This window comes from Hemitrygon akajei, chromosome 1 (assembly GCF_048418815.1).
Source record: "Hemitrygon akajei chromosome 1, sHemAka1.3, whole genome shotgun sequence".
NCBI lineage: Eukaryota > Metazoa > Chordata > Chondrichthyes > Myliobatiformes > Dasyatidae > Hemitrygon > Hemitrygon akajei.
In genome coordinates, this window is record NC_133124.1 from 127,457,955 (window position 1) to 127,484,372 (window position 26,418).

The 26,418-nt window shown below is 41.4% G+C and overlaps 1 protein-coding gene across 1 annotated transcript in view; it reads right to left on the minus strand.

The window, feature by feature from the left end:
* rttn (rotatin) overlaps positions 1-25,947 on the minus strand; it is a 243,030-nt gene extending 217,083 nt beyond the window's left edge. The window contains exons 1-5 of the mRNA XM_073051703.1: positions 25,671-25,947; positions 19,096-19,283; positions 11,042-11,237; positions 9,618-9,725; positions 862-952 (exon numbers count right to left, since the gene is read on the minus strand). Coding sequence (XP_072907804.1) covers positions 862-952; positions 9,618-9,725; positions 11,042-11,237; positions 19,096-19,283; positions 25,671-25,701 — 614 coding nt within the window. The 5' untranslated portion in view covers positions 25,702-25,947. The remainder of the gene's footprint in view (positions 1-861; positions 953-9,617; positions 9,726-11,041; positions 11,238-19,095; positions 19,284-25,670) is intronic.
* Positions 25,948-26,418: the final 471 nt, after the last annotated feature.

Below are 26,418 nucleotides of genomic sequence, written 5' to 3' on the forward strand. Positions count from 1 at the left end.
GAACATGCTGCATTACATCTTTGGTGACAGTCAGAATCACTAATATACTTAAAGGATTTGCTGCAAATCCTTAAATAATGTGCATACCCATGGGTTCCAGCAGAATCAACTGCTTGAAAGGTACTAACATGTAATCACACAATATCTATGTAATATCTTCTCCCAAACACACCATCGTTTCTCCAATATTGTTTGTATCACCAATAAAAGGCATGATAAGAGGCATAGATCAAATGGACAGCCACTGACTTTTTCCCAGGGCTGAAATGGCTAATACAAGGGGTTATAAGATTAAGGTGATTTGAAGAAAGTATGGGGGAGGGATAGCCAGCCAGTGGTGTAGTGGCTTCAGCACCAAACTTCGAGGCAAATGGTCCTGGGTTCAAATCCAGCTGCCTCCTTGCACACTCAGCCCAGCGCGGATGGAAAACGCTGAGCTAGCAACTCGGCCTTGTAAAAAAACACAGACAAATACTAAAGAAAGAGCAAGGTTGCCACCCGATGCACTATGAGTCACGGACATGAACAACAGCAATTTGGAGGGGGGGAGATTTTATATCAATATCTATACATACATATAGAGAGAGATATACAGAAATAGATAGACACACACACACACACACACACGTGGGTGGGTGGGATGTCTTGCCAGGAGAGTGGTAGAGGCAGATAAATTAAGGGTATTTAACAGACTCTTAGATAGGCACATAGATGACAGAAACATGGAGGGTTATGTCTGAGGGAAGAGTTACGATTGATCTTAGAGTAGGTTAAAATGTCAGCACAACATCATGGGACGAAGGGCCTGTACTGTACAGTAACGTTCTGTGTACTATGAACTTAAAATCTGCTAATACCTACCTCTCATTTGATAGAAGAACATGCCTGTCTGTCATAGTCAGCGTTAACCAGGGGAAGGTGGAATATTTCAGACATTTCACTGTATCATTAACTAAAAATAGAGAATAAAATTAAACTACTGGGAAAAATAGTATCATAAAGTTAGCATATCTACAGCCTAGATTAATAACACACTGAATGCCACATGCAGCGCTCACAGTGGAAGTTAGCCACGACATCTTTTTTCATCCGTTCCCACAATAAATGCATGTATTAGTAGCTCTGCAGAAAAGGTGAACTGCCCACATACTGGTGAAATTAACCACTGGGAAGCAATGTTGTTCTTCTTCCTGCTAGCCCTTTGTCAAATATCAGTGTTAACAAAAACAATGTTGCTATCCTCTGCCCATTCCAAAATATCAGGGGAACTACAAGTCCCGATGCCACCAGACATTATGATCAAGCAAGAATGTGTTATCACAGCGAAAACACGTCTGGATGTAGGATCTCAGGCTGAAACCTCAACTGTTTATTTCTCTTCATAGATGCTGCTTGACCTGCTGAATTTGTCCAGCATTTTGTGTGTGTTACTGTCATTACAGCAACCCTCATTACAGCAATCCTGCCTTAATATTGCACCTCTTCTGCAGCAACATCCCCACTGGAACCTAATCTACAGAATGTTTAGGAGATTGTCATATACTCCCAAAACTACTCCTAACTCAGTCGGTTGTCATGAAACAGCATGCAGATGATACTTGCATGTACATGCCCAAAGATTTAACTCTAAAGCATTCCAACAATAAAATATAAGAGCACAATAGCGTAATGGTTAGTGTAATGCTATGACCATGCCAGTAACCCAGGTTCATTTTCGACCATTGTCTCTAAGTTTCCACATTCTCCCCATGACTGTGTGAGGTTCAGACAGGTATTCAGGTTTTCTCCCACGTTCCAAAGACATTGTGGGTTAGTAGACTAATTGGTCACACAGGCGTAATTGGGTGGTACGGACTTGTTACTGCATTGTATCTCTAAATAAATAAGAGGATGGGCCTTAAACTACAGATCTAAACACAAACATTCTTTGCCTTCCAAACATTGCCACAAATCACTGTCCCTTAACCAGGATCCAACATAAGCCTCTGGTTTTCATGGATCATATCCCATTTCTTGGGAGCAGTGCTCAGCAAGGACAAACAACAAAATCCATCCCAACCTTCAGCATACCTACACAGCCACCTGAAGAAAGGTGTGCTTGAACACCCAGTAACAACTTCATGGTCTAACAGTCAGGATTCCCATTCTCTTGTGCACAGAGATGTGGATGACTAGAGACTATTCAAAGCAATACTGTCCAATACTAATGATCGATGATAACATCTCTTCCTTGCTGACAATTAATATAGATGTTAAAGATGTGTGCTTAGCCCACTGCCCGACTCTTTCTACAATACACAACTCAAACACTATTTATAAATTTGCAGATGACACCACTGTTGTTGGTAACATCTCAGTTGACAACAAAGGGGCGCACAGGAATGAGGCAAATTGGCTGGTTGAGTGGTATCCCAACTACAAACTCACACTCAACATCAGCAAGACCAAGGAATTGATTTTTGACTTCAGGAAGGGGACGTCAGGAGAAAGCCCACTGGTTCTCACTGAAGGGTCAACAATGGAAAGGATGAACAGCCTCAAGTTCCTGCTTGTTAACATCTCAGAGGTTCTATCCTGAGATCAACACATAGATGCAATCAGAATCAGGTTTAATATCACCGGCATATGTCATGAAATTCCTAACTTGGCAGTAGCAGTACAATGCAATACATAATATAGAAAAAAAAACAAATAAGTAAATTAAAGTATATATTTGTACATGAACAGTTAATTTAAAAAATAGTGCAAAAACAGAAATAATATAAGTGAGGTAGTGTTCATGGGTTCAAGGTCGACTTGGGAATCGGATGGCAGAGGGGAAGAAACTGTTCCTGAATCACTGAGTGTGTGCTTTGAAGCTTCTGTGCCTCTATCCTGAAGGTAACTATGAGAAGGGGCCATGTCCTGAATAATGGGGGTCCTTAATGATGGATGCCACCTTTGTGAGGCACCACTTCTTAAAAATGTCTTGGATCCTACAGAGGCTAGTACCCCAGTTGGAGCTAATTTTATAATTTTTGTAGCTTCCTTCAGTCCTGTGCAGTAGACTACCCCCCACCCCCCATAACGAACAGTGATGTTGTCTGTCAGAATGCTCTCCACGATACATCCGTAGAAGTTTGACTACCTTAGGTGACAAACCAAATCTCCTTAAACTCCTGATGAAATATAGCCACTGTCTTGCCTTCTTTATAGCCACATTGATATGTTGGGATCAGGTTAGATCCTCAGATATCTTGACACCCAGGAACTTGAAATTACGCACTCCCTCCACTTCTGATCCCTTGTCCTACCCTTTCTGAAGTTCACAGTCAGCTCTCTGGTCTTATTGACATTGAGTGCAAGGTTATTGCTATGACACCACTCAACTAGCATGTATATCTCACTCTGCATGCATTCTCATCTCCATCTGAGATTCTGCTATCAATCGTATCATCAGCAAATTTATAGATGGTATTTGAGCTATGCCTAGCCACACAGTCAAGGGTATAGAGTAAGTAGAGCAGTGGGCTAGGCACATATCCCTGAGGCGTGCCAATGTTGATTGTCAGCGAGGAAGAGATAATACCAATCTACACATATTGTGGTCTTCTGGTTAGAAAGTCAAGGATCCAATTGCAAAGGGAGGTACAGAGGCCCAGGATTCATTATTTTTAGATCAGGACTGTGGGAATGATTGTGTTAAACACTGTGCTACAGTTAAGGAACAGCATTCTAACATAGGTGTTTGTATAGTCCAGGTGGTCTAAAGCCGTGTGAAGAAACACTGAAATTGCATCTGCCGTAGACCTATTACGGCGATAGGTAAATTGCAATGGGTCCAGGTCCTTGCTAAGGCAGGAGTTCAGTCTAGTCATAACCAACCTCTCAAAGCATTTCATCACCATAGATGTGAGTGCTACAGAACAGTAGTCATTAAGGCAGCTCACACTACTCTTCTTGGATACTGGTATAATTGTTTCAAACTGGTGGGAACTTCCAACCATAGCAATGAGAGGTTGAAAATGTCCTTCAATACACCCGCCAGCTGGTTGGAACAAGTTTCCACAGCATTACTAGTTACTCTATGGGGGCCTGCCAACTTGCAAAGATTCACCCCCTGAAAGACATCTGACATCGACCTCTGAGACAGATATCACCAGGTGCAGTAGGGATCTTCATCTCTGTAGTTATACTCTTCCTTTCAAAGTGGGCATAAAAGGCACGGAGCTCATCTCATAGTGAAGCATCACAGCTATTCATGCTATCGGGTTTTGCTTTGTAGGAAGCAATGTCCTGTAAACCTTGCCAGAGTTGACGTGCATCTGATGTTGCTTCCAACCTTGCTCAGAATCGTTTCTTCGCTTCTGAAATAGCCCTCTGCAAGTCATACCTGATTTTCTCGGACAGGCCAGGTCGCCAGACCAAAAAGCCACAGATTCAACCCTCTGCAGACAAAGAATCTTCTGATTCATCCACAGCTTTTGGTTTGGAAACGTATAGCAAGTGCTCGTAGGCACACACTCATCCACGCAAGTTTTAATGAAGTCGGTTACACTACAACATGCTCATCCAGATTTGAACATGAATCCCTAAATGTAGTCCAGTCCACCAATTCAAAGCAGTCCTGTAAGTGCTCCTGTGCTTCCCTTGTCCATACCGGGTTGCAGTCTTCAGTGTTTGCCTATACTCAGGGAGTAAATGTACAGCCAGGTGATTAAACTTTCCAAAGTGTGGGTACATGGTACGCACTGTGGTCCAGTGTGTTGTTTCCCTAGGTACTACAAGTGATTTGTTGGTGATAATTGCTTGGTGACTTTTTCAAGCTAGTCTGGCTAAGATCCCCCAAAATGATGGTGAAGGCATCAGGGAATGCTGTTCCATGCGTGTTCATCACACTGCTCAGATCATCCAAAGTCTGTCTGACATTGGCCTGAGGTGGAATGTACACTGCTACCAAAATGATGGCAGAAATCTCCTGCAGCAGGTAAAATGGACAACATTAAATTACAAGATATTCCAGGTCTGGTGAGCAGAATTGAGACATCACTGGACATTTATGCACCAAGAGGAATTGTCATGAGGCACACACCTCTATGTCTGCTTTTGAGAGACTTGACAGCCCTATCCTGACAGTAAACCCTTCAACGTGAATCCCTGCATCCAGTACGGAAGGTATTAACCAGGATTCCATGAAGCACAGGGCGCACACAGTCCCCTAATGTCTCTCTAAATCAGCACCCCAGCTCTGAGATCGTCAATTTTATTTACCAGAGACTGTGCATTTGCTAGCAAGATAGTCGGTAATAATAGTCAAAAACCTACGGTAGTCATTTTTTTAAAAAAAATTTTTAAACGCACTTGTAGCCCCGAGCAAAAGCCACGTTTTTGTCGAGGAGTCCTCCTAGCGAGGATCTTACGCCCACAGTCAGCATTATTTCCATTGGTTTTAAGCAGAGATGGATTGTTCAACTGCATTAAAACATCTTTATTAACTGTACAGACCTTGGATGCAGTTGTGATTCTCAGCTATAGCAGGCTGAAATGGGAATATTTAAACATATCCACCAAGCTGCTCTGCTATGAGTTCGCCCTTTTAAAGGCTCCCCGGAAGTATTCACAGAATCATGAAGAAGTAATGCCAGTAGCTCTACATCAGTAGGATTTTGAGGAGGTTTGCTATATCACCTGGGTGATGGGGCAGAGATAGGTCTGTACCAAGGGATATGCAAGGAGATCCTTCCCTGCACAAGTCTGCAGGTCACCCTTGGGCACGGTGTAGCACCTGCGTAGTCCCCAGATCCGGGTCACATGAAGCCATGGGAGCAGGTGATGGATGGTCATATCAGCAGCTGCTGCATACCACAAGACCTGGTTATACGACAACTGACGCCAGGCAGACAATCTCTGAGAGTACTGATACTGACAGAAGTTCCCACTTGCTTCAAAAAGGCAACAATTATACCAGTGCCTAAGAAGAATAATGTGGGCTGCCTGAATGACTATCATCCTATAGCACTCACATCGACAGTGATGAAATGCTTTGAGAGGTTGGTTATGACTAGACTGAACTCCTGTCTCAGCAAGGACCTGGACCCATTGCAATTTGCCTATCGCCACAATAGGTCAACGGCAGACGTAATCTCAATGACTCCCCACACAGCTTTAGACCACCTAGACAACACAAATGCCTACGTCCAGAACCTGGACCTCTGTATCTCCCTCTGCAATTGGATCCTCGACTTCCTAACCAAAAGACCACTGTCTGCGAGGATTAGTGATAACATATCCTCCTCACTGATGATCAACACTGGCACACTTCAGGGGTGTGTGCTTAGCCCACTGCTCTACTCTCTGTATACACATGACTGTATGGCTAGGCATAGCCCAAATATCATCTATAAATTTGCTGACAATATAGCCATTGTTGATAGAATCTCAGGTGGTGATGAGAGGGCGTACAGGAGTGAGTTATGCCAACTACTGGAGTGGTGCCGCAGCAACAACCTTGCACTCAACGTCAGTAAGATGAAAGAGCTGATTGTGGACTTCAGGAAGGGTAAGATGAAGGAACACATACCAATCCTCATAGAGGGATCAGAAGTGGAGAGAGTGAGCAGCTTCAAGTTCCTGGGTGTCAAGATCTCTGAGGATCTAACCTGGTCCCAACATATTGATGTAGTCATAAAGAAGGCAAGACAGCATCTATACTTTACTAGGAGTTTGAAGGGATTTGTCATGTCAACAAATACACTCAGAAACTTCTATAGTTATACTGTGGAGAGCATTCTGACAGGCTGCATCACTGTCTGGTATGGAGTGGCTACTGTACAGGACCAAAAGAAGCTGCAGAATGTTGTAAAGCTAGTCAGCTCCATCTTGGGCACTAGCCTACAAAGTACCCAAGACATCTTCAGGGAGTGGTGTTTCAGAAAGGCAGCGTCGATTATCAAGGACCTCCAGCACCCAGGGTGTGCCCTTTTCTCACTGTTACCATCAGGTAGGAGGTACAGAAGCCTGAAGGCACACACTCAGCGATTCAGGAACAGCTTCTTCCCCTCTGCCATCCGATTCCTAAATGGACATTGAAGCTTTGGGCACTACCTCACTTTTTTTAAATATGCAGTATTTCTGTTTTTTGCACATTTTAAAAAATCTATTCAATACATAATTGATTTGCTTATTATTATGTCTTATGTATGTAATTATTATTTTTTTCTCTCTCTGCTAGATTATGTATTGAATTGGACTGCTGCTGCTAAGATAACAAATTTCACGTCACATGCCAGTGATAATAAACCTGATTCTGATGCTAATGGCTGGGGTCACCCATGTTGTAAAGACACTGCCGAGAATGCAGCAATGGCAAACCCTTTCTGTAGTAAAATATGCCAAAAACAATCATGGTCATGAGACCCTGATTGCCTACGTCATACGACATGGCACATAATGATGATAATGTGACGTCACCAAAATCTTGCAAATCTCTACATATGTACAGTAGAAGTCAGTCTGACTGGTTGCATTGAAGCCTGGTATAGAGGCTCTAATGCATATGTTTGCAAAAGGCTGCACAGGGTTGTGGACTCAGCCACGTCCATGACAGACACAACCCTTCCTATCATCAAGGACATCTTCAAGATGGCAATATCCATCATCAAAATCTCTCACCATCCTTTTGCCCATTACTACCATCAGGGATGAAGGTTCGGTGCCTGAAAACCCATACTCAATGATTCAGTAACAGCTTCTTTCCCTTCATCATCAAATTTCTTAACTCAGTATTCCTTCTATTGGTACTATTTATTTCTTTCATAATTTATAGTAATGTTATGTCTTACCACTGTACTGTTGCCACAAAGCACCAAATTTCATACCATACAAGATAGTGATAATACTTCTGATGCTGATTCTTCAAATCCTCTCATGGCATAGGCACACCTACGCTAGTGTGCACTCCTACGTTTAACAATCTCATAGCAACAGCTCTGATGGAGCCGCACAATTCCAATGTGCAGACCATATCCTAATGTAAGACTCCTGAGACAAGCATGCTGATCCTACCTCTGTCAAAACATGCTTTTTCTAGGACAGAAATAAAATGTGTGAATAATATCCTCCAAGCCTCATTGAAGACATGTAACATCCTTACATCTCACATAATTCCAAGACCAGTCAAACTGACAGAGAAACACACAGAAAGGAATCAACTTCAAGTCTCTCTGATAGTAGTACCTGGAGACAATGTTCAAATGTCCCACCTGCCTCCAAATGAGATGAGCCAATCTCTCCAATTATTTGCTTTCTGTGCCAGCAAGACACCAAAAGGAATTATTCTGAAATATTTCCAAAAGTAAACTAGTACTAATATACGAAAAGCATTTGTAATGTTACGTAACTGGGTCACTTACCAGCAAAGATAGAGAGGTCCGTTGAAGTCTGATGGTACTATTTTTAACAGTATTTATTGATAAAAATGCACAAAAATAATATCAATGCAACCATACAGATAATATACGTCGTCAATACTAAATCTAAAAGCGCGGGTATAATAATAATCAATAAGAAATAGCTCTATTGTTGTCTAGGGGATAATGTATTGTCCGATGGAAATATAAAAGTCACTTTAGTTCATTCAAGCTGTAGGCTGCAGCCTTTGGTTGGAGTCAAGGGAGAGTGTTTAAACTTGCCCATTCCTTTTATGATGTCAGTCCTTCTAGAGTCGGTGGGGGCTGAGTGCTCCTTTGAGTTAGCTAAAGCCGTTCTTCCATGGCAAGACTCACCAATTTCGAGGCAAATGGAAAAGGACGCACGTGGGTCATTTCCACCGGCTTTCACTATTACGCTGTTACAGGAGTTCTAGCTTTTCTTCTGGTGCGTCTAAGGGGCTGTTCCCACAGGCCCTCTTTTATCCCCACTCACGGGGTCTCAGATGTCAATCAGGATGGAATGATGCCATCCCCCCAACCAGCCCACTTTGCCCGAGGGCTTCCACGAAGCACAGTATTTTAATACACAATTCCGTCTCCAAGAGACAATGGCCGTTTCCCGTAGCTTTGTATCGCCGCGGGGCTAAACATTCCAAATGTCTCTCTCTCATTTCCTGGGTCTCCGGACCTGAATTAATAGCGATCTTGCGATTCTCAAAAGGGAGGGGGCTACAGGCGTAACAGTAACAACAGCATTCTGAAAACATTGTATCACTTCTCTCCTGACACAATAGCATGTTCAGCTGAAATCTTTAAAGGTAAGACATCAAAGTGGAAAACACTGCAGAATAAGGAGTTCTTGATCTACTTAGAAGAGTTTGTAGAGTAAATAAACTACATGTTTTGCAAGACTGAAGATCCATTCAACTGCATAAAACTTCTTAAAGTGGGGTTGCATTGATGTATTAAATACTTGGTACTAACTTGATGCAAGTTTTAAGATGTCCCAACTGATATCTTAGTCACTTTTAGTAAACCACAAACTCACTACACTGCCAAATCTTCCTTATGGCATAATGTTTTTTATATTTGAATAAAGAGTAAAAGTACATGAAGATACTTATGTTTTAATTCACAAGGTTTAAATTTTATAAAGAAAAGAAAATATATCTGGAAGCATCCAAGCATATAACATTCTTGAAATCTCACCAACTGCTTTCCGGGGCACTTGATTGTTTGGTTCCACTTGATTGCAGCTGTGCCTCTGAAAGTAACCAAATACTGTTGTGTCTTCTTCAGGTGGTACACTGGACACTACTGTAAAAGAACATTTTTTTTTAAAGAATTTAAAATGTTAATTGTTCAATGAAATACCACATAACCACAGCTCAGAACATTTCATCGGATATATAAAATTTACAAAATTTTCCAAAACACTATTATAACACAAAATGTAGGAAGAAATCAGCAGGTCAGGCAGCATCTATGGAGAGGAAAAGAAGTCGACATTTTGGGCCGAGATGCTTCATCAGGACCTGATGAACAAAAAGTGCCTAAAGAGGCCAATTTCTCGACGACTATATATTATGGAAGTAAAAATGTACAAACAAGGGAAAGATTTTGTCCAGAGATCACGACCTCTTCCTCAGGACCTGATGAAGTGTCTCGACCCAAAACGTTGACTATTTATTCCTCTCCATAGATGCTGTCTGACCTGCTGAGTTCCTCCAGCATTTTGTGTGTGTTGCTCTGGACTTGCATCTGCAGAATCTTGTGTTTATTATTCTTCTAAAGCATTTTCATGGGAGATAATTTGCTTCAGTCTGCTAATTTTAACTACCATAACTTTCTTGTATAAAGTACATTTCCTTTTCTTTACTTGCAGTCTAAAACATAGAACATTAGAGCACAGTATAGACCCTTCAGCTCACAATGTTGTGTCGACCTTTTAACCTACTCTAACCTTCCCACATAACTCTTCCCTCCCACATAACCCCCCATTTTACAATCATCCACGTGCCTATCTAAGAGATTTTTTTTAAAAAATACAGCATAGAAAAAGTTTGACTTATCAATGCAATTCTTCAGGTCACAGGTGCTAACAGAATAGAATAAAATTCAATTTACAGATGCAATTCTTTTGGTCAGAGGTGCTATCAGGAGACTCATATAGACTTCCATTAAAAAGTCATCTTTTCTGATATAGACCTCAGTGGCTTGGTGAACATTCATTTACCACCCACGAATAACCAAAATGAATAGCACCTGATGTCATGTCAAGAGAGCAGCTCAAGAATCAACCATATTGATGGTTATGGGATCACATAAGCATGCATATTTTTCTCTGTAGAGTATTGCTGAACCAGATTGTCTTTTATTATAATCTAGCAATTCCATGGAGCTAGCTGCTAATACTGGATTTATTAAGTGTTCATAATTTGTATTGTTTGAACTTACACCTCATGGGTATTCATATATGGTTGAATAACAATTAAACTTGAATTTGAATGCTAAACAAATGCAGCACATCTGTCCTCATACAGAGAACTCAAAATCTATAAAGTGTTTACACACATGCAATACAACTCTTACTATTAAATGTCATAAGCTTAATAATAACCAACACAAAGTACCTTTGTCAGAGGATCTTGAAGGCTGTGACTGATAGACTACAGTTGGATCAACATCCACAATTGTGTCAGGCAGTTTAAGCAGATCATCCATTATCTCATCAATGCAGACCTGCATATTTGGCTCCACATTGGTTCGCAGTTGTGCTAGAAATTCCAAAGCTCCAATTTCTCGAAATATTTGAGCCACTGACGAATACTTCAAAGCCGAAACACAAAAGGTACATGTTAGATTGACAATGTAGATTTTATTCTTAGATCCATTCAGCAAGTCAGACAGCATCCGTGAAAAGAAAAACTAGAGTTAGTGTTTCAGTTTACAAACATTTCATCAGATTCAGATTCAGTTTATTGTCATTTAGAAACCACAAATGCAAGGCAGTTAAAAAATGAGACAACGTTCCTCCAGAATGATATCACAAAAGCATATGACAAAACAGATTACAGCAGAAAATCCACATAATGTTTGGCAATCCCCAATTCAGAGTCCGGAGAGGCTGCTGCGTATTAATGTCGTGCTACCGTCTTATTGCGTTCCCCGGAAAGGAGCTCCAAATTCACCAGACAAAACAAGACCAAAAACTAAAGTTACAAGACCTGCACAAAACCACATAGTTACAACAGTGCAAACAATAGCATAATTGATAAAAAAAAACAGACCATGGGCACAGTAAAAATAGTCCAAAGATGTTAAAGGACTATAAGTTCAAAAGAAATCACCACACAATTTCCACAAGTCCCCAGGGTCCCGACAGACTTGCCATCCCACTCCGGCGGCAGAAGGGAATACCCCTTCAGGATACCTAGATCAGTCTTTCTTTCCACATATGCTGCCTGTATAGAGCTTTTTTATTTCAGACTTGCAGCAACTACAGTTTTTTAAAAATGTTTCTGGCTTTTAGGTCTTATTCTTCCTTCCCTCAACTACTCCTTGGTTCATCTAATGGTTGATGAAATGACAGGGTGCAAAATATTCAAACTAGAAGGAAAAGTAGTTCATGAGAAGGATGTAAAGACTGCAAAATACATAGACACATTAAGCAGGTGAGCAAAGAAAAGTGGCAGGTAGAAAACTGTGGAAGTTATACATGTTATTAAGAAAAGAGACTGTCTCTTAAACAGTGAGAAACATTGATGTGCAGGAGAAATTTTCAGTATTTGCACAGGAAGCAATCTGCATGTGAACAAGTAAATAGGAAGGCAATTTGTATTTTACACTTTATTACAAAGGTATTTAGGTTTAAAAAAGAAATGTTGCTGAGAATTTGACAAGATCATAACAGAAGTAAATATTTAGGTTTGTTTTCTAAACTGTAAAGAAAGACTTAATATTTGAGTCCTCCTTGGTATGTGCACAAATATAACACAAAAATGGAGGTTGTAAGAGAAAATGGTGCCTCAATGGAATGCCGGAATATTTTGAGAATGAACAGGAGTACCAATCACTGTTTTCAGAGTAGGTAACAGTATTTTAGTCTTTAAGTTATGTGTCAAGGTTGAAGGTCATGGAAGATATGAAGGCACAACCTGATGCCATGGAAAAGTACTTGGGTTATACTACGGTTGAAAGGTATAAAAGGGACAACTTCTTTGTGCATGTTGGAATCTTGTCTTCAGCTGTATCATGATCAATGCGAAGAGGCTGAAAGAGCAAAATTGTAGAAAAGTCTGTCAGACAGATGAGGTTCCTTCTGTCATTATTAATGGTTGATAAGTATTATTATGTTTCTTAGCAAGTTTTTGTGTTTTTATCCGTTAGGTAATTCCAATGAAGTATTTTCCTAAAACCTTTAATATGTGTACGGTGCATCCTTTGGTACTGGCTCCTGCTCATTGCTGAATCAGGAAAGAACAAGGAACAAATCCTCAAAATATTCTCATTACATTAACTAAAGATTACAGCAGCACTCCCAGGTGAAGGAATATTTTATTAATGAACCTTCACTACAATGAAAGGATTTGTTTCAAGTTATCACTTAAAGGTTTGGTTCCTTCAACAAAAAAATCAGGGAATGCATTTGTACATTGCATTTCATACATAGGTCCATAAAAACCAGTAACTGTTTTAATTGGATCAATACAGTTGACAGGAAAATAAATAAACTATTTAAAATGAAAGAAACTCACAGCATCTCTGCTATTCGACCCAGCAACAACGGTGATCAATTTATAACCTGTTTTTATAAACTAAAATGTACAAATATAGCTTGATTTAGATTTACAGCATGGTAACAAGCCCTTCCAGCCCAACAAGCCTGCACTGTCCAATTACAACCATATGACAATTCACTTACAACATGGAAAAGGTGGTGTTTGGCACACCTGTCCTCCTCAGTCAGAGCACTGAGTACAAGAATTGGAATGACACCTTACAACTGCACTAGATGATGATGAGATTGCACTCAGATCGTTGTTAAATTACAGGGAGGAAAGAGTGCAGAAAAAAAATTCACACAAAGATGTTACTGGGACTAGAGATATCTAGTTATAAAGCAGAGACTGGATAGGCTAGGGCTTTTTTCCCCACGCACAAAATGGGTGATCTTACATAGAGCTATAAAAGCAGTGGATAGGATGAATGGTCAGTCTCTTTCCCAGGTAGTGGAGTCTAAAGATGGAGGAAAAAGGTTTAAACTGAGAGGAAAAAGATTTGAAAGGGACCCGAGGGATAACTTCTTCACACTGAAATATCTGAAGATGGTTTCATCATCCGCCCTCTCAATCCATCTCAGAATTTTGTATGTCTTTCTCTCATTGCTTCTTCTTTGGAATTCTCTATTTCAAGTGGGCTTGCCCTCTGAACACACTCAAGGCTGAGAAAAAATGGGATCTTTGGATACCACAGGAATCAGGTTAAAAGAAGCTGACCGGAAAGGGAAAATGACACATGATCAACCATGAAATTATTGCATAGAACATGAGACTTCAGATGTTATAAAGCCTATTTCTGCTGCACTTTATAATTTTATACGTTTAGCCAACATCACTAAAACATTTTTTTCAATCATTAGTCCTATTACTATCTATAGGAGGGAACAGGTGTAAAAATTAGAATTTCTCTATATACAGCATTGAAAATAACAAACATCTGTTGGCCTCGATAAACTTAAGGTTAAGAAAGATGTAATAAAAAGGCAAGCTAGCTAGATTTGTACTACTATTCCCATACTCTTGAGAACATATAAATTGTAGTACACTTCCATCAACAGATTAGGTCACCATCTAAAGGAAAAATATTTCTGCTTTAGATGACCAGACACCCTCTCACCACCCACAAGATGCTGTCTATACCCCATTAACAACAAATCTATTCCCATATCCGGAAATTTCCAAAGTGGAATTGCTGACCAGGCCACTGTTAGGCTAATCCACAAATCCCTAAAACCATACTCCTGCATATATTCCATAATTATCTGCCAAAAACACTTAACAATTCTTTAGTATATTCCCAGCAAACCATTAAAACTGAATATGTCAAATGAGATGTTTCCCCACCCTACCACGGCAGTCCAGTATGCAAGGCTCAATTTTTCTCTCCACAGGCCAAGCGGCATCTCACTTGGTTAAACCCTCAATGCATCTCTTGGTGTGATCTAGAATGCTCCACTACAGATTCTAAGTGCCTGGCCTGTAGGACATCCAACCTATATAAAACTGAACGAGCTGTCTCCCCATAAATCATACAACCATAATCCAGACAAGAGTGAATTAAAGCACGATAAATTGTCAATAGCACACCCCTAGAAGTCACTCAGTCGTACTCGGCAACACATCACAAAAAGTTAATGACCTGCTTATGTTTATCCTCCAAAAACTTCATGTGTGTTCTCCAAGTCAGTCTCACATCCAGCCATAACCCCAAATAGTCAAACACAGGAACCCTAAACAGCAAGCACCCCATACAGAGTAAGGTGAATATTATCCAACCCATTTTCCAAGTAAAAACATATATTTTGACTTAAAAACAAAATGTTTAAAACCCCAGTTCAAAAACCATTCTTCCATTGCTGATAACACCATTTGCACACACATTACCACAGAGGCAATATTACGCCTTGCCGAAGGGTCTCGTCCTGAAATATCAACTGTACTTTTTAACCATAGATACCGGCTGGCCTGCTGAGTTCCTCCAGCATTTTGTGGGTGTTGCTTGGATTTCCAGCATCTGCAGATTTTTGCTTGTTTGTGAGGCAATATTACAACCCCTTTTACAGAGTGCCCTATCATCAGCATACAAAGCCAACACAAACCTTGGTGCAACACCATCAAAAACATCATTAATCACTGGATGAATGACATTACACTGGGGTATTTTTCAGTGGAGGAAATGGGAAGGGTCCCATTATCCACCGAAAACTCTGATATAATTTCTTCACACATCCTCACTCTAAGTAACCAGTCAAACAGAAAATCCAAAACCCAGTTGTTACACCTCCCACCAATACGAATTTCATCAAAAGTCCTTCCCTCCAGAGAATATCGTAAGCTTTTTTATGTTGAGAAACACTTAAACCACTGATTCTTTTACTGAAAAAGCTTTCTGAATATGATTTCCCAGTACTACAAGGGCATCAAATGTGGATCTCCTTTTATGGAACCCACACTGGTAGTGACTAAGTAATTCTCTCTTTTCCAAAACAAACATCAGCCTCATTACTATCATTTTGTCCATTATTTTACATAGTGAAGAGGTGAGAGCTACAGGCCTGTAGCTATTTGGCAGCATCAAGTCCTTCCCAGGTTTTACAGTAGGTAACACCAGAGCCCTTTTCCAGTCTTCCAGGAGAATTCCTTGCTTCCAGACCTTATTATAAAGCTCAAGCTACTTCTTTAGGGCTGCCTCAGCAGATGCTGGAGCTTATGATAGCTGAGTATATCCTGTCCTGGGGCTGTAGTACTTACAAATTTCAGTTCAGCCAACATAAAACCATCATTCATGGCACTTTCAAACATGTCTTTTCTCACAAATCTTCCCATTCTCCTTCAAAATACTGCCATATCTTTATATACTCATCCCCCAAATCATCTAGTCCATGTATCTTTGTAAATATGCTTCCCAGACATTCTGCCCCTTCTTGTCCACTGTAGCCGAATTTCTATTTTCCGCTAACACTGGAATCTGGTGATAACCTCCGACATCATTCATTTTCTTCAGCATTCTCCACACCTCTGTCAGATCAGTTCCCCCCTCCCCCAAATGATCAGCAAAATCCCCTCCAAGCCGCCCTTTTAGCATTCGTAATAACACTCACGGCTATCGCTCTTTTCTTCTGAAAGTTCAGCAAGGCTTCTTGCGTTAATCTACGTTTCAAAACGCAAAAAGCGCGTCTCTGGTCTCTGACAGCCTCTGTACATTCCTGTGTCCACCAATACACCAAAGGAATGTCTTGATGGGCTGCCCCACACAAACCAGAAATTATACTCTGATACTCTTATTCTATGTTATCACCTAGGGACAATTGATCAAATGATTTCTCACACTCAATGGAAAATCTTCCCCAATTTGCCCATTTAGCAGCAGAACCCAAATACTGATAGCGAAGCAACACACACACACACAAAATGCTGGTGGAACACAGCAGGCCAGGCAGCATTTTGTGTGTGTTGCTTGAATTTCCAGCATCTGCAGATTTCCTTGAGTTTACGTTCTGATAATGAACCTTGTAGGGATTACCCTACAATACACAGGACTGGGACATGATCACTCCCCACACAATCAGTTGTTGCAACCCAACTACTAAGTCCAGCAAGTGGTCAAATCCAGACAAGAACACTCACCTTTAGCAACATCCCCTACCCTTGCCTTTCTTCCATCATTTAAACAAATTAAATCATATTCTTCCAAAAACTCCACTACTACTGCCCTATTAGCATCTGTAGTCTTATTGCCCCATAAACCGCTATGACCATAAAAAATATTTTTACCAGAATAATTTCCCAACATTCTTCCCAACCCTTCCCGATCACAATTATAAAAGTTCACAATTTTGATCCCACCCTGTGGATATAACAATTCAGTTCTCTCTGAAGAAGGCAACATTCTGTACAATAAATCCCCCTTCACAGAAGTAGCACAGCCTCCTCCCGCATTCTGTATGTCTATCATATCTCACAAGTTTATAACTTGGAATCTTTAACGATAAATGTGATCGCAACCAAGTTTCTTGTACATCCAAGGAATGCCAAAACTTAAAACATACGCTTTAAATTCCTGTCTGTTGGCTAACAAACTCCTCGCATGCCAACGAAGAACTGTAAGTTGGTCGGATAAGCACCCTGTGTACAATCACCTTCTATCACTAGTCCATTCCCTCTACTATCATTCCACAAATTTTCTCACCGAAGTACTTCATGTACCTGTTCTGCAGTAATTCCCACTAAACCCAAATACTTTGATGCAGCATCCACCACGATCCCAAGTCTATCAGATCTCTTCCATGAACCACAGCAAATAGAAATGCAAGAAAATCTATTTTTAAAGAATCAATACCTCACTATAGACTTTACCTCTCCCACTACCCCTCGTTCCATGATCAGGCTCCATCCGAATCCCTGGAAGTGTCTATTTTTACCCGACACACAATAGATGTAGTGAAACCAAATCTTTTCACAGCTTCAACATAAGAAAAATATTATGTGCTAACTTCACCTTTCGACTTTCCCAAGCCTTTTATAAAACAGGGCATCCTAATGGAAATAGACATCTGTTAGTCTCGAGAGACCATGGATTTGCACCTTGGAAAGTTTCCAGGGCGCAGGCCTACGCAGGGTTGTATGGGAGACCAACAGTTGCCCATGCTGCAAGTCTCCTCTCTCCATGCCACCGATGTTGTCCAAGGGAAGAGCAAGGGCCGATACAGCTTGGCACTGGTATCATCACAGAGCAATGTTTGGTTAAGTCCCTTGCTCAAGAACACGACACGCTGCCTCAGTTGAGGCTCAAACCAGTGACCTTCAGATCACTAGGCCGATGCCTTAACCACTTGGCCACATGCCAAAAACTCACACTTTAGCATAACACTCAATTAAAAAAAAGGTCTGTAAGCACCAGTTATGGTTTTACCTATTGCTGAGTTCATATTAGGAAGAAGTGACAAATAATGAAATGGATTCAGGCTGGAGATGAGCAAACACTATTTGATATAAAAATACATGTCCAAACATTACATTTCTGATATACACTCAGTGGCCACTTCGCTAGGTACCTCCTGTATTTATTAAAGTGGCCACTTAGTTTATGTTTGTGGAATTCTGCTGCTGTAGCCCATCCACTTCAAGGATCAACAAGCTGTGCTTTCTGAGATGCTCTTCCATACACCACAGTTGTAATGCCCGGTTATTTGACTTATTGTCGCCTTCCTATCAGCTTGAACTAGTCTGGCTATTCGCCTCTGACCTCTCTCATTAACAAGGAGGTCTTGCCCACAGAACTGCCACTCACTGGATTTTTTTTTTGGCTTTTTGTTTGCACCATTTTCTGTAAACTCTGGAGACTGTTGTGCATGAAAATCCGATGAGATCAGCAGTTTGAGATACTCAGCCTGACTGGCAACAACAATCATTCCATGGTCAAAGTCACTTAGATCACATTTCTTCCCCATCTTGATGTTTAGTCAGAACAACAACTGAACCACTTGACCGTGTCTGCATGCTTTTGTGCACTGAGTTGTTGCCAGATGATCGGCTGATTAGATATTTGGATAAATCAGCAAGTGTACAGGTATACTTCATAAAGTGACCACTGAGTTTATAGTGCATCTTTACTGATAATGCAGGTGTACTCATCAGAATATTTATAATAAATGGAAAATAATCAGCTTTAACTGCAGTTCAATATGATGTATAAACCAGAAAAACAAGCAGGAATTCTGGGACATATGCTCTAATGACCACCAAGCTTACAAGAAAAAAACAGACCAACCAAAATTCACCATTTGCAAGCTCAGTACTAAACACATTGACAGGGTCCTTTTTTGCCTCATTATTCTTTAATACGCTTAAAATATACCCAATGTCTAAGTAATTCTTCAATGATTCCTCTCCCACAAATAACTTACCTTTACAAGTTGACCACATAGCTTGAGCACTTCTCCTTGCATCGGAACAGTCGGGAAGTTGAACCATTCGAACAGTCGAATAAAGAGCCTCTTTTCTTGTGTCAAGTCAAAAATGGAAATCAATCCATGATCAATTTTGCTCAAAATATTCTTCAGAGCTCGAACTCTGATTTCCACCAACTGGTGACCTAAAAATAAAAAGCATGTCATTTTCCATACTTCCAGCATCTCAAACACTACCCCACCACCAAATACTTCTATCCTTCCCTCTTCCACTTTCCGTAGGGATCACTCTCCACATGGCTCCATTGACCCTCCCCACTGATCTCTGTCCTGGCACTTACCCTACAAGAGTGACAAGTACTAATACCTACCTCTACGCCTCCTCCCTCACCTCCATTCAGGGCCCCAAACAGCCCTTACAGGTGACACTTGACCTGTGAATCTGTCAGGGTCATTGATTGCATCCAGTGCTCCCAATGTGTCATACTCATCATCAATAAGATGCAATGCAGATTGAAGAACCACTTCATCGAACACCTTTTCTCTATCTGCCACAAACGTTGATTTCCCGCTGGCCATCCATTTCAATTTGACTTCTCATTTCTATTCTGACATGAGGCGGCCAAACTCATTTTCCATTTGGGTAGCCTTCAACCTGCTGGCATGAACACCAATTTCTCTAACCTCTGGTGATTTATCATCCCACCCTCTTCTCTCTTTTTCCATTCCCTATTCAGGGTCCCCTTTTTACTCCTGCTTTTTCTACTCACCTCCTTCTGGTTTCCCCACCTCTATCCCTTTCTTCCGTGGTCCACTGTCCTCTCCTATCAGATTCCTTCATCTTCAGTCTCTTACCTCTTCCATCTAGCGTCTCTCAGCTTCTTACTTCCCCACCCCACCCACCTTTCCCCTCACCTGATTTTATCCATCGCCTGCTGGCTCAACTTCTTATTCTGGCTCTGCCCCCTTCCTTTCCAGTCCTGATGAAGGGTCTCAGCTCGAAGTGTCACCAGTTTATGCCTCTCAATAAATGCTGCCTGACCTGCTGAGTTCCCCAGCATTTTGCATGGGTTAATTCAAGGTTCTAAGCATCTGAAGAACCTCTTATATTTTAGAATAAAACCAAGATCCAGTTTGTAATTTGCATCTAGATTTTCACATTTAAGGTGGATAATAACAGAGCTAGTCGTCTCCTTTCAAATTGCAGTAATACAACCAATGGAGAGTTGTGTATCCTCCTTCACTTTTGCACTCCGTAGAGAAAATACAACCCCAAATTCAGATATACATGAGAGCTAGTACCCCTCACTTCCATTGATTCTGGAACTGAACCAACAATATTATGTGGCACAAAATAGCTCAACGAACATGTAACATCATTTATCTTGACAGGAAAATGCACATGCAATGTCATTTCCAGATTCTGAAAGTACAGCGGGGAATAAAGGAGTTCTCTGAATCTTAATTCGTGAAACATTCACATTAGGCCCTTCTGGCCCAAAAAGCCCACAATGCCCAATTACACTCAAGTGACTAATTAACCGACTAACCTGTACATACTTTGAATGTGGGAGGAAATCAGAGCACCCAGAGGAAACCTACATAGTCACAGGAAGAACGTATGGTACAAACTCTTCATAACCAGTGGTGGGAAATGAATACAGGTCTCTGGCACTGTAAAAGGGTTACGCTAACCGTGACACTACCATGCCACAAAGTAAAGGTGAATGATTTAATACTTGTCATTATTTATAGGCACAATCAGCCTGTGACTGTGTGATAGACAAAAGCATCCTCACTCATACTGATTTGTCCTTATGCTCATTGCTCATCTGTCAGAACTTGTAGCCAGAATCATTCTGTTTCTAAATCATGCTGCAAAAATTTAGAAGTCGATATCTGCATCAAAATGCTAATCAATAAATGTACGATAAAAAATCAGATATGAATAATAGCTTGCCTCAACAGAATACTTCTATCCTTCCCTCTTCCACTTTCCGTAGGGATCACTCTCCACATGGCTCCATTGACCCTCCCACTGATCTCTGTCCTGGCACTTACCCTACAAGAGTGACAAGTACTAATACCTACCTCTACGCCTCCTCCCTCACCTCCATTCAAAAGTAGGATGCAGCATTGGGATCAGTGGATAAGAATCAAAGGTTTGAATTCCTTGCCCAAATTCCCACAAAGGGAAGGAAATAACCATTGAAGGTTAGAGATGCTGTGGAAGGGAAACAGTGGATGATTGAGCGAGAAAAAGCAGAGCTTTAGATGAGCTGAGGTTTATGCAGCAAGAAGTTTGCAAAGGAGGATGAAATCATCAATGCAGAATTTTGAGTAAATAAGCCATTGTCAAAGGCAACATGGTGTCAAGAGCAGATATTAAAGAAAAACACTCCAAACAAACCTGGATAGATCAGCCTGAACAATGGGGTTTGATGCTCTGCTCAAACAGGACAAAGTGCAGAAATACAAGAGCAAATTTAAAAATACATTATTAATTAGTTGGCAATTTTTAAAGGTAAATTAAACCAAGAAATTGGTAAAAATGAAAACAAAGAATAGGCAACAATAGCAATGAATATCAGAAATCTAAAGGGATTCACTAATTCATCAGGTATACCATAGAAATACTAAATAATTAATATCTGCACAGCTTCTAACAATTTGCTACCATTATAAATTCTTCAGTCTGAATTTATCAAAAAAAACAGCTCACATAAACTTTTGGAAGAAATGTGGCAATGCCACCAATGGTAAAGATATAACTATAGATCAACAAGTTCACATAAGCTATTCTGTAATGTGGTGGGTGCCAGAGCACAGTGACATTTTGCAGTCTGCTCTTAAGTATTCCCATTTTAACCTTTAAAAACTCAAATTTGCAGCCACAATTACTACAGAAATGCATAATGTTTTAAGCCATTTAAATGTTTTCGCAATCTTAGGATAGCTAAACAAACAAGAAAGACTCTGCAGAACAGACCACCCAGAAGGCGAGTTCAGTACCTGGAAGCATTAGGAATGCCTTTATTGTGTCAGAAAATGTGGCACCAGGGAGGACTTCCGGCAAAATGTCATATCAGAGACAACAGGGACTGAGCTTTACTGTTTCATAGCTCACCCAGCTCTCCAGCCCCAGAACCACTGCATGGATTGGACAGAGGTTTCAGGTTAAGTCATAGGCAGCTGCATTTGAATATTGATTAACTCATGCTGTACTCAGACATAACAGTTCTATCAGAGTCCTGCTCCCCCAACCTGGAACATGTGGCAGTGGTATCGTTTGTACTATCTGCTGAGGGAATTCCCCCACCATCATCCTTATTCCAGTATACAGCCTATGCCACGCAGGCAGGCATCAAACTGGCACTGGAGGAATTGAGTGCCACAATTACCAAGCACAAAACATTGCACTCCAACATCTTTCTCATTATTGCTGGCTTGAAGAAGCCTCTGCCAAACTACACCAGCACATCATCAGGACATCTCATGCCCACATTTCAGGAAATCTGACCACCCAGTCATACTTCTTCCTGCGTACAGACAGACTGAAAGGTCCAGCCTCAATGGAAAAGGTACAGTAAAGCGAAGTGAAGGAGTGTATAAAGGATTGCTGTGAGTTGGTGGATTGGATGATATTCAAGATTTCATCAATGGATCGGAACAAATCTGGCATAGTTGTCACCAACCTCATCAAGACTAGCATGGACAAGTGTGTGCCCACAAAACAGATAGGGTCTTTCTAAGCCAAAAGCTGTGAAAGAACAATGAGTTTCAGCGTCTGCTGAGGGCTAGGTCTGGGGCAATCAAGACTGGTAATCAAAAGACCTACATGAAATCCAGGTACAACCTCTGGAAAACTATTGTGAGCAAAGAGGCAATTCTGGAATAAGCTGGAGACACAGAGGGATATGCAACAACTGTCGCAGGACTTAAACTCCATGAACTCCTACAAGAGAAACACAAATAACATGAACAGCAACGATGCAATCTCACTGATGAGTTTAATGCCTTTTACGTCTTCTTTTAGAGGGAGAATAATAACACATCTGCACGAGTCCTCACAGCTTGAATGGTAACATAACTATAGCCTTGCATTCATGAGCAATATAAAGGAACTTAGTGTGGACGTTAGGAAGGAGAAGTTAGACAAACACACGCCAGTCCTCATTGAAGTCAAAGGTGGAAAGGAAACAGCCTCAAACTCCTGAATATTAACATCTTGGAGGATCTATTCTGAGCCCAGCATACGTGAAGGCAGTATGCTAATGTCTCTACTTTCTTAGAAGTTTCTGGAGATTTGGAATGACATCAAAGACTCTGACAACATTTACAAATGTATGGTGGAAAGCATTTTGACCAGATACGTCACAGACTGGTATGGAAAATCCAATTGCACAGGAATGCAAGACGCTACAGAGAGTACAGTCAGTTCATGGGTACCGATCTCCCCACTTTTGAAGAAATTTCAAGAGAACATTTCTTAGGAAGGCAATATCCATCATTGAGGATTCCAACCGCCCAGATCATGCCTGCTTTTCAATGTTACTGTCTAGCTGGAGATACAGGAGCCTGAAGACACAGACTTCAAGGTTTAACAACACCTTATTCAATATGCCATCAAGTACTTGAACAGACTTGCAAATCCTTAACACTAATTCAGACTTTAGTTCCTTTTTTCTTTCACTTGCACACATCATTTTGATTTTGTTTAATTTATGTACTGTACAATTTATATTAAGCCTATGGTAACTTAACATGGACTTAATTAACAAAGAGCAGCGAGGATGAGGGCTAGTGGTTCCACCCCAACCCCAGGTCAGTGAATTGTCAGTGGGCTCCAGGATCGGAGTACCGTGCAGGCAAGGGGCATGAGGGCCAGTGACCCCCTACGTAGACAAAGTTAATGAGTCTGGAGTTTGAAGCTTCGCTCAGTCTCATCATCAATGAGTCTGAAGTTTGAGGACAGGAGTTCTGATCTTCATTCGTCGTCATTCTGGGGTGTCAATACCAAAAGATGGATGCTCAATAAACTGATTAGAAAGGGTGGCTCTGATATAGGGGCCAAACTGGACACACTGGAGGCTGTGGTAGAACAAAAGACCCTACGGAAAATCCTGGCAATTCTGGACAATGTTTCTCACCCCCCTGCATACCACCTTGGCTGAACAGAAGAGCACTTTTAGTAATAGAGTAAGACAACTGTGCTGCCCCAAAGAGCGCTATATGAGGTCATTCTTACCCTCGGCCATGAGTCAACCAAGATAGCCCCCCCCCCCCAGTTAAGACTGGCATAACTTATTTTTTATTCTTTCTTACTTCTATTCTAATATTTGCATATCTGTGCACTTGCATCGTGCTACTGTGACACTGTAACTTCCTTTGGGATCCATAAAATATTTATCTATCAGAAGTCGAGGCCCGATGGACGAAGCACTAAGCCTGTGTGAATCTCAGTGAGTTTGCTGAGGAAACAGGAGGCCCAATGTTTGCACGTCTGAGCCCACTGAAGACTGAAGGCAGGGAGGCCTGTCCTTGGGTTAGAGGACTGTCCATGCGTATGGGAGGGTGGGAGGGAGGAACGTGGCTAGTTATGCTGTGGTTTGTTGCTTGATACGTTCTGTTTTGTAGTGTTCTGTGCCATTCCGCCAAGGATGGTGGGCATGCTACACTGGCAACAGAAACACTAGCAGGCTGCACCCAGCACATCTGTAGGTGTGTTGGTTGTTGACACAAATGACATTGCACTGTACCTTTCAATGCACATGTGTTAAATAAATCTGAATTTGGATCTTATGTTTGTCATGCTTGTAACTTGCTCTGCAACTGTTGCAAAAAAGCTAACTTTGACGGCATTTATACCCTGTGTACATATATGCCTCTGACAATAAACAAATTTGAAACTTAAACTGGGACACACGATATTCCAATAGAAAGTTTAAAAAGGCAGAATACATACTTTTAATTTAACTGAATTTAGTTTGCAAAATCTGTATCAACTTTCTCTAACTTTGATTAATTTGGAAATAATAATGGGTCAATATTCCCCATGCGCAACACCTCAGAAGAGTTAATGGGTGAACCAAACTCAAGATACTTGCAACAGGTTTAAATTTTTCGCACACCCTGTCATACAGACACAGATTCTCCATCAACGCAACACACTTTATCACATAGAGACGGACTCTACACTCAACCAAGGCTTCTACTACACAGCAACAGAGTGCGTTAACTTGTCAAATTCTACAGGAACACATCCGACACTGATCTGGGAATGTGTACATCACGCAGAGGCACTTTGCACTATCCTATGATGGCGTGTACTTCATGAGAACACACTCTGTACTGATCCACCACAAACGGTTTTGTAACGTTCTAAAATATCCCAGAGCAGGATTTGCCCTACAGAGTGCGTTTTAAGGGAGACCCATTGTCGGAACACGCCCAATACTAATCCAGATGGGAATACATTACCGGTACACTCCCTGCACTGACCAGGGACAGGGACGGGTAAGAGGAGACTCCGCGTCCGTTCGAGGCCGCCGACGACCGCTGGCTCTGCCTACCTAGTTTAGAGATGAGCACCGTCAGCTCCATGTCCAAGACCCAAAGGGCGATTCAACGGTGGCGCCGGTCCATCTCCGGTTGTGGTCCGGGTGAAGCAGCGACGCCCAGCACCGTTCCAGACCGACAGAAAAGGAGTTGTCAACTTCAAAACAATCACTTAGCGCGCCACAGCAAATAGCGACTTCCTGCAAAAAGCATCGACCACCAACGTCACTGTCTCTGCTGATGACACTTCACAACTTCGTTCCGAGATGTTTTAGACTAAACTCCCAGGGGTCTCCGGGACGCACGGCGGGCGAGAGGGCGGGGGGGCGGTCGATGGGAATGCGCATGCGTCGGCTCGCAGGGTGTTCTGGACCTTGTAGTCGTCGTTGGTGAGAGTTACGGGGTTTTACTGTTTGCACCATCCGTGGTGGGAAATTCAGAAGTCTACATAGACTGTAATAGTTACTCAGTCAGAGTGTGTGGCCCTCCACCGTTGCGGTGTTTTAAATGCTGGCGAGTGGGACATATCGCTGCTTCTTGTGGGGGACATCGCGATGTGCAAAATGCGGGGCTGATCATGATTACCGGAATTGTGAAGTTGGCGCTGAGGCAAGTTGCTGCAGCTCTGGGGGGTGCTCATAGTGCTGCTTACTTAGGATGCCCTGTTTTACAAAAGGCTCGGGAAATTCAGCAGCGCATAAAACTTTTCTTAAATTGAAACTGTGAAAAGATTTGGTTTCACTACATCTATTGTGTGTCGGG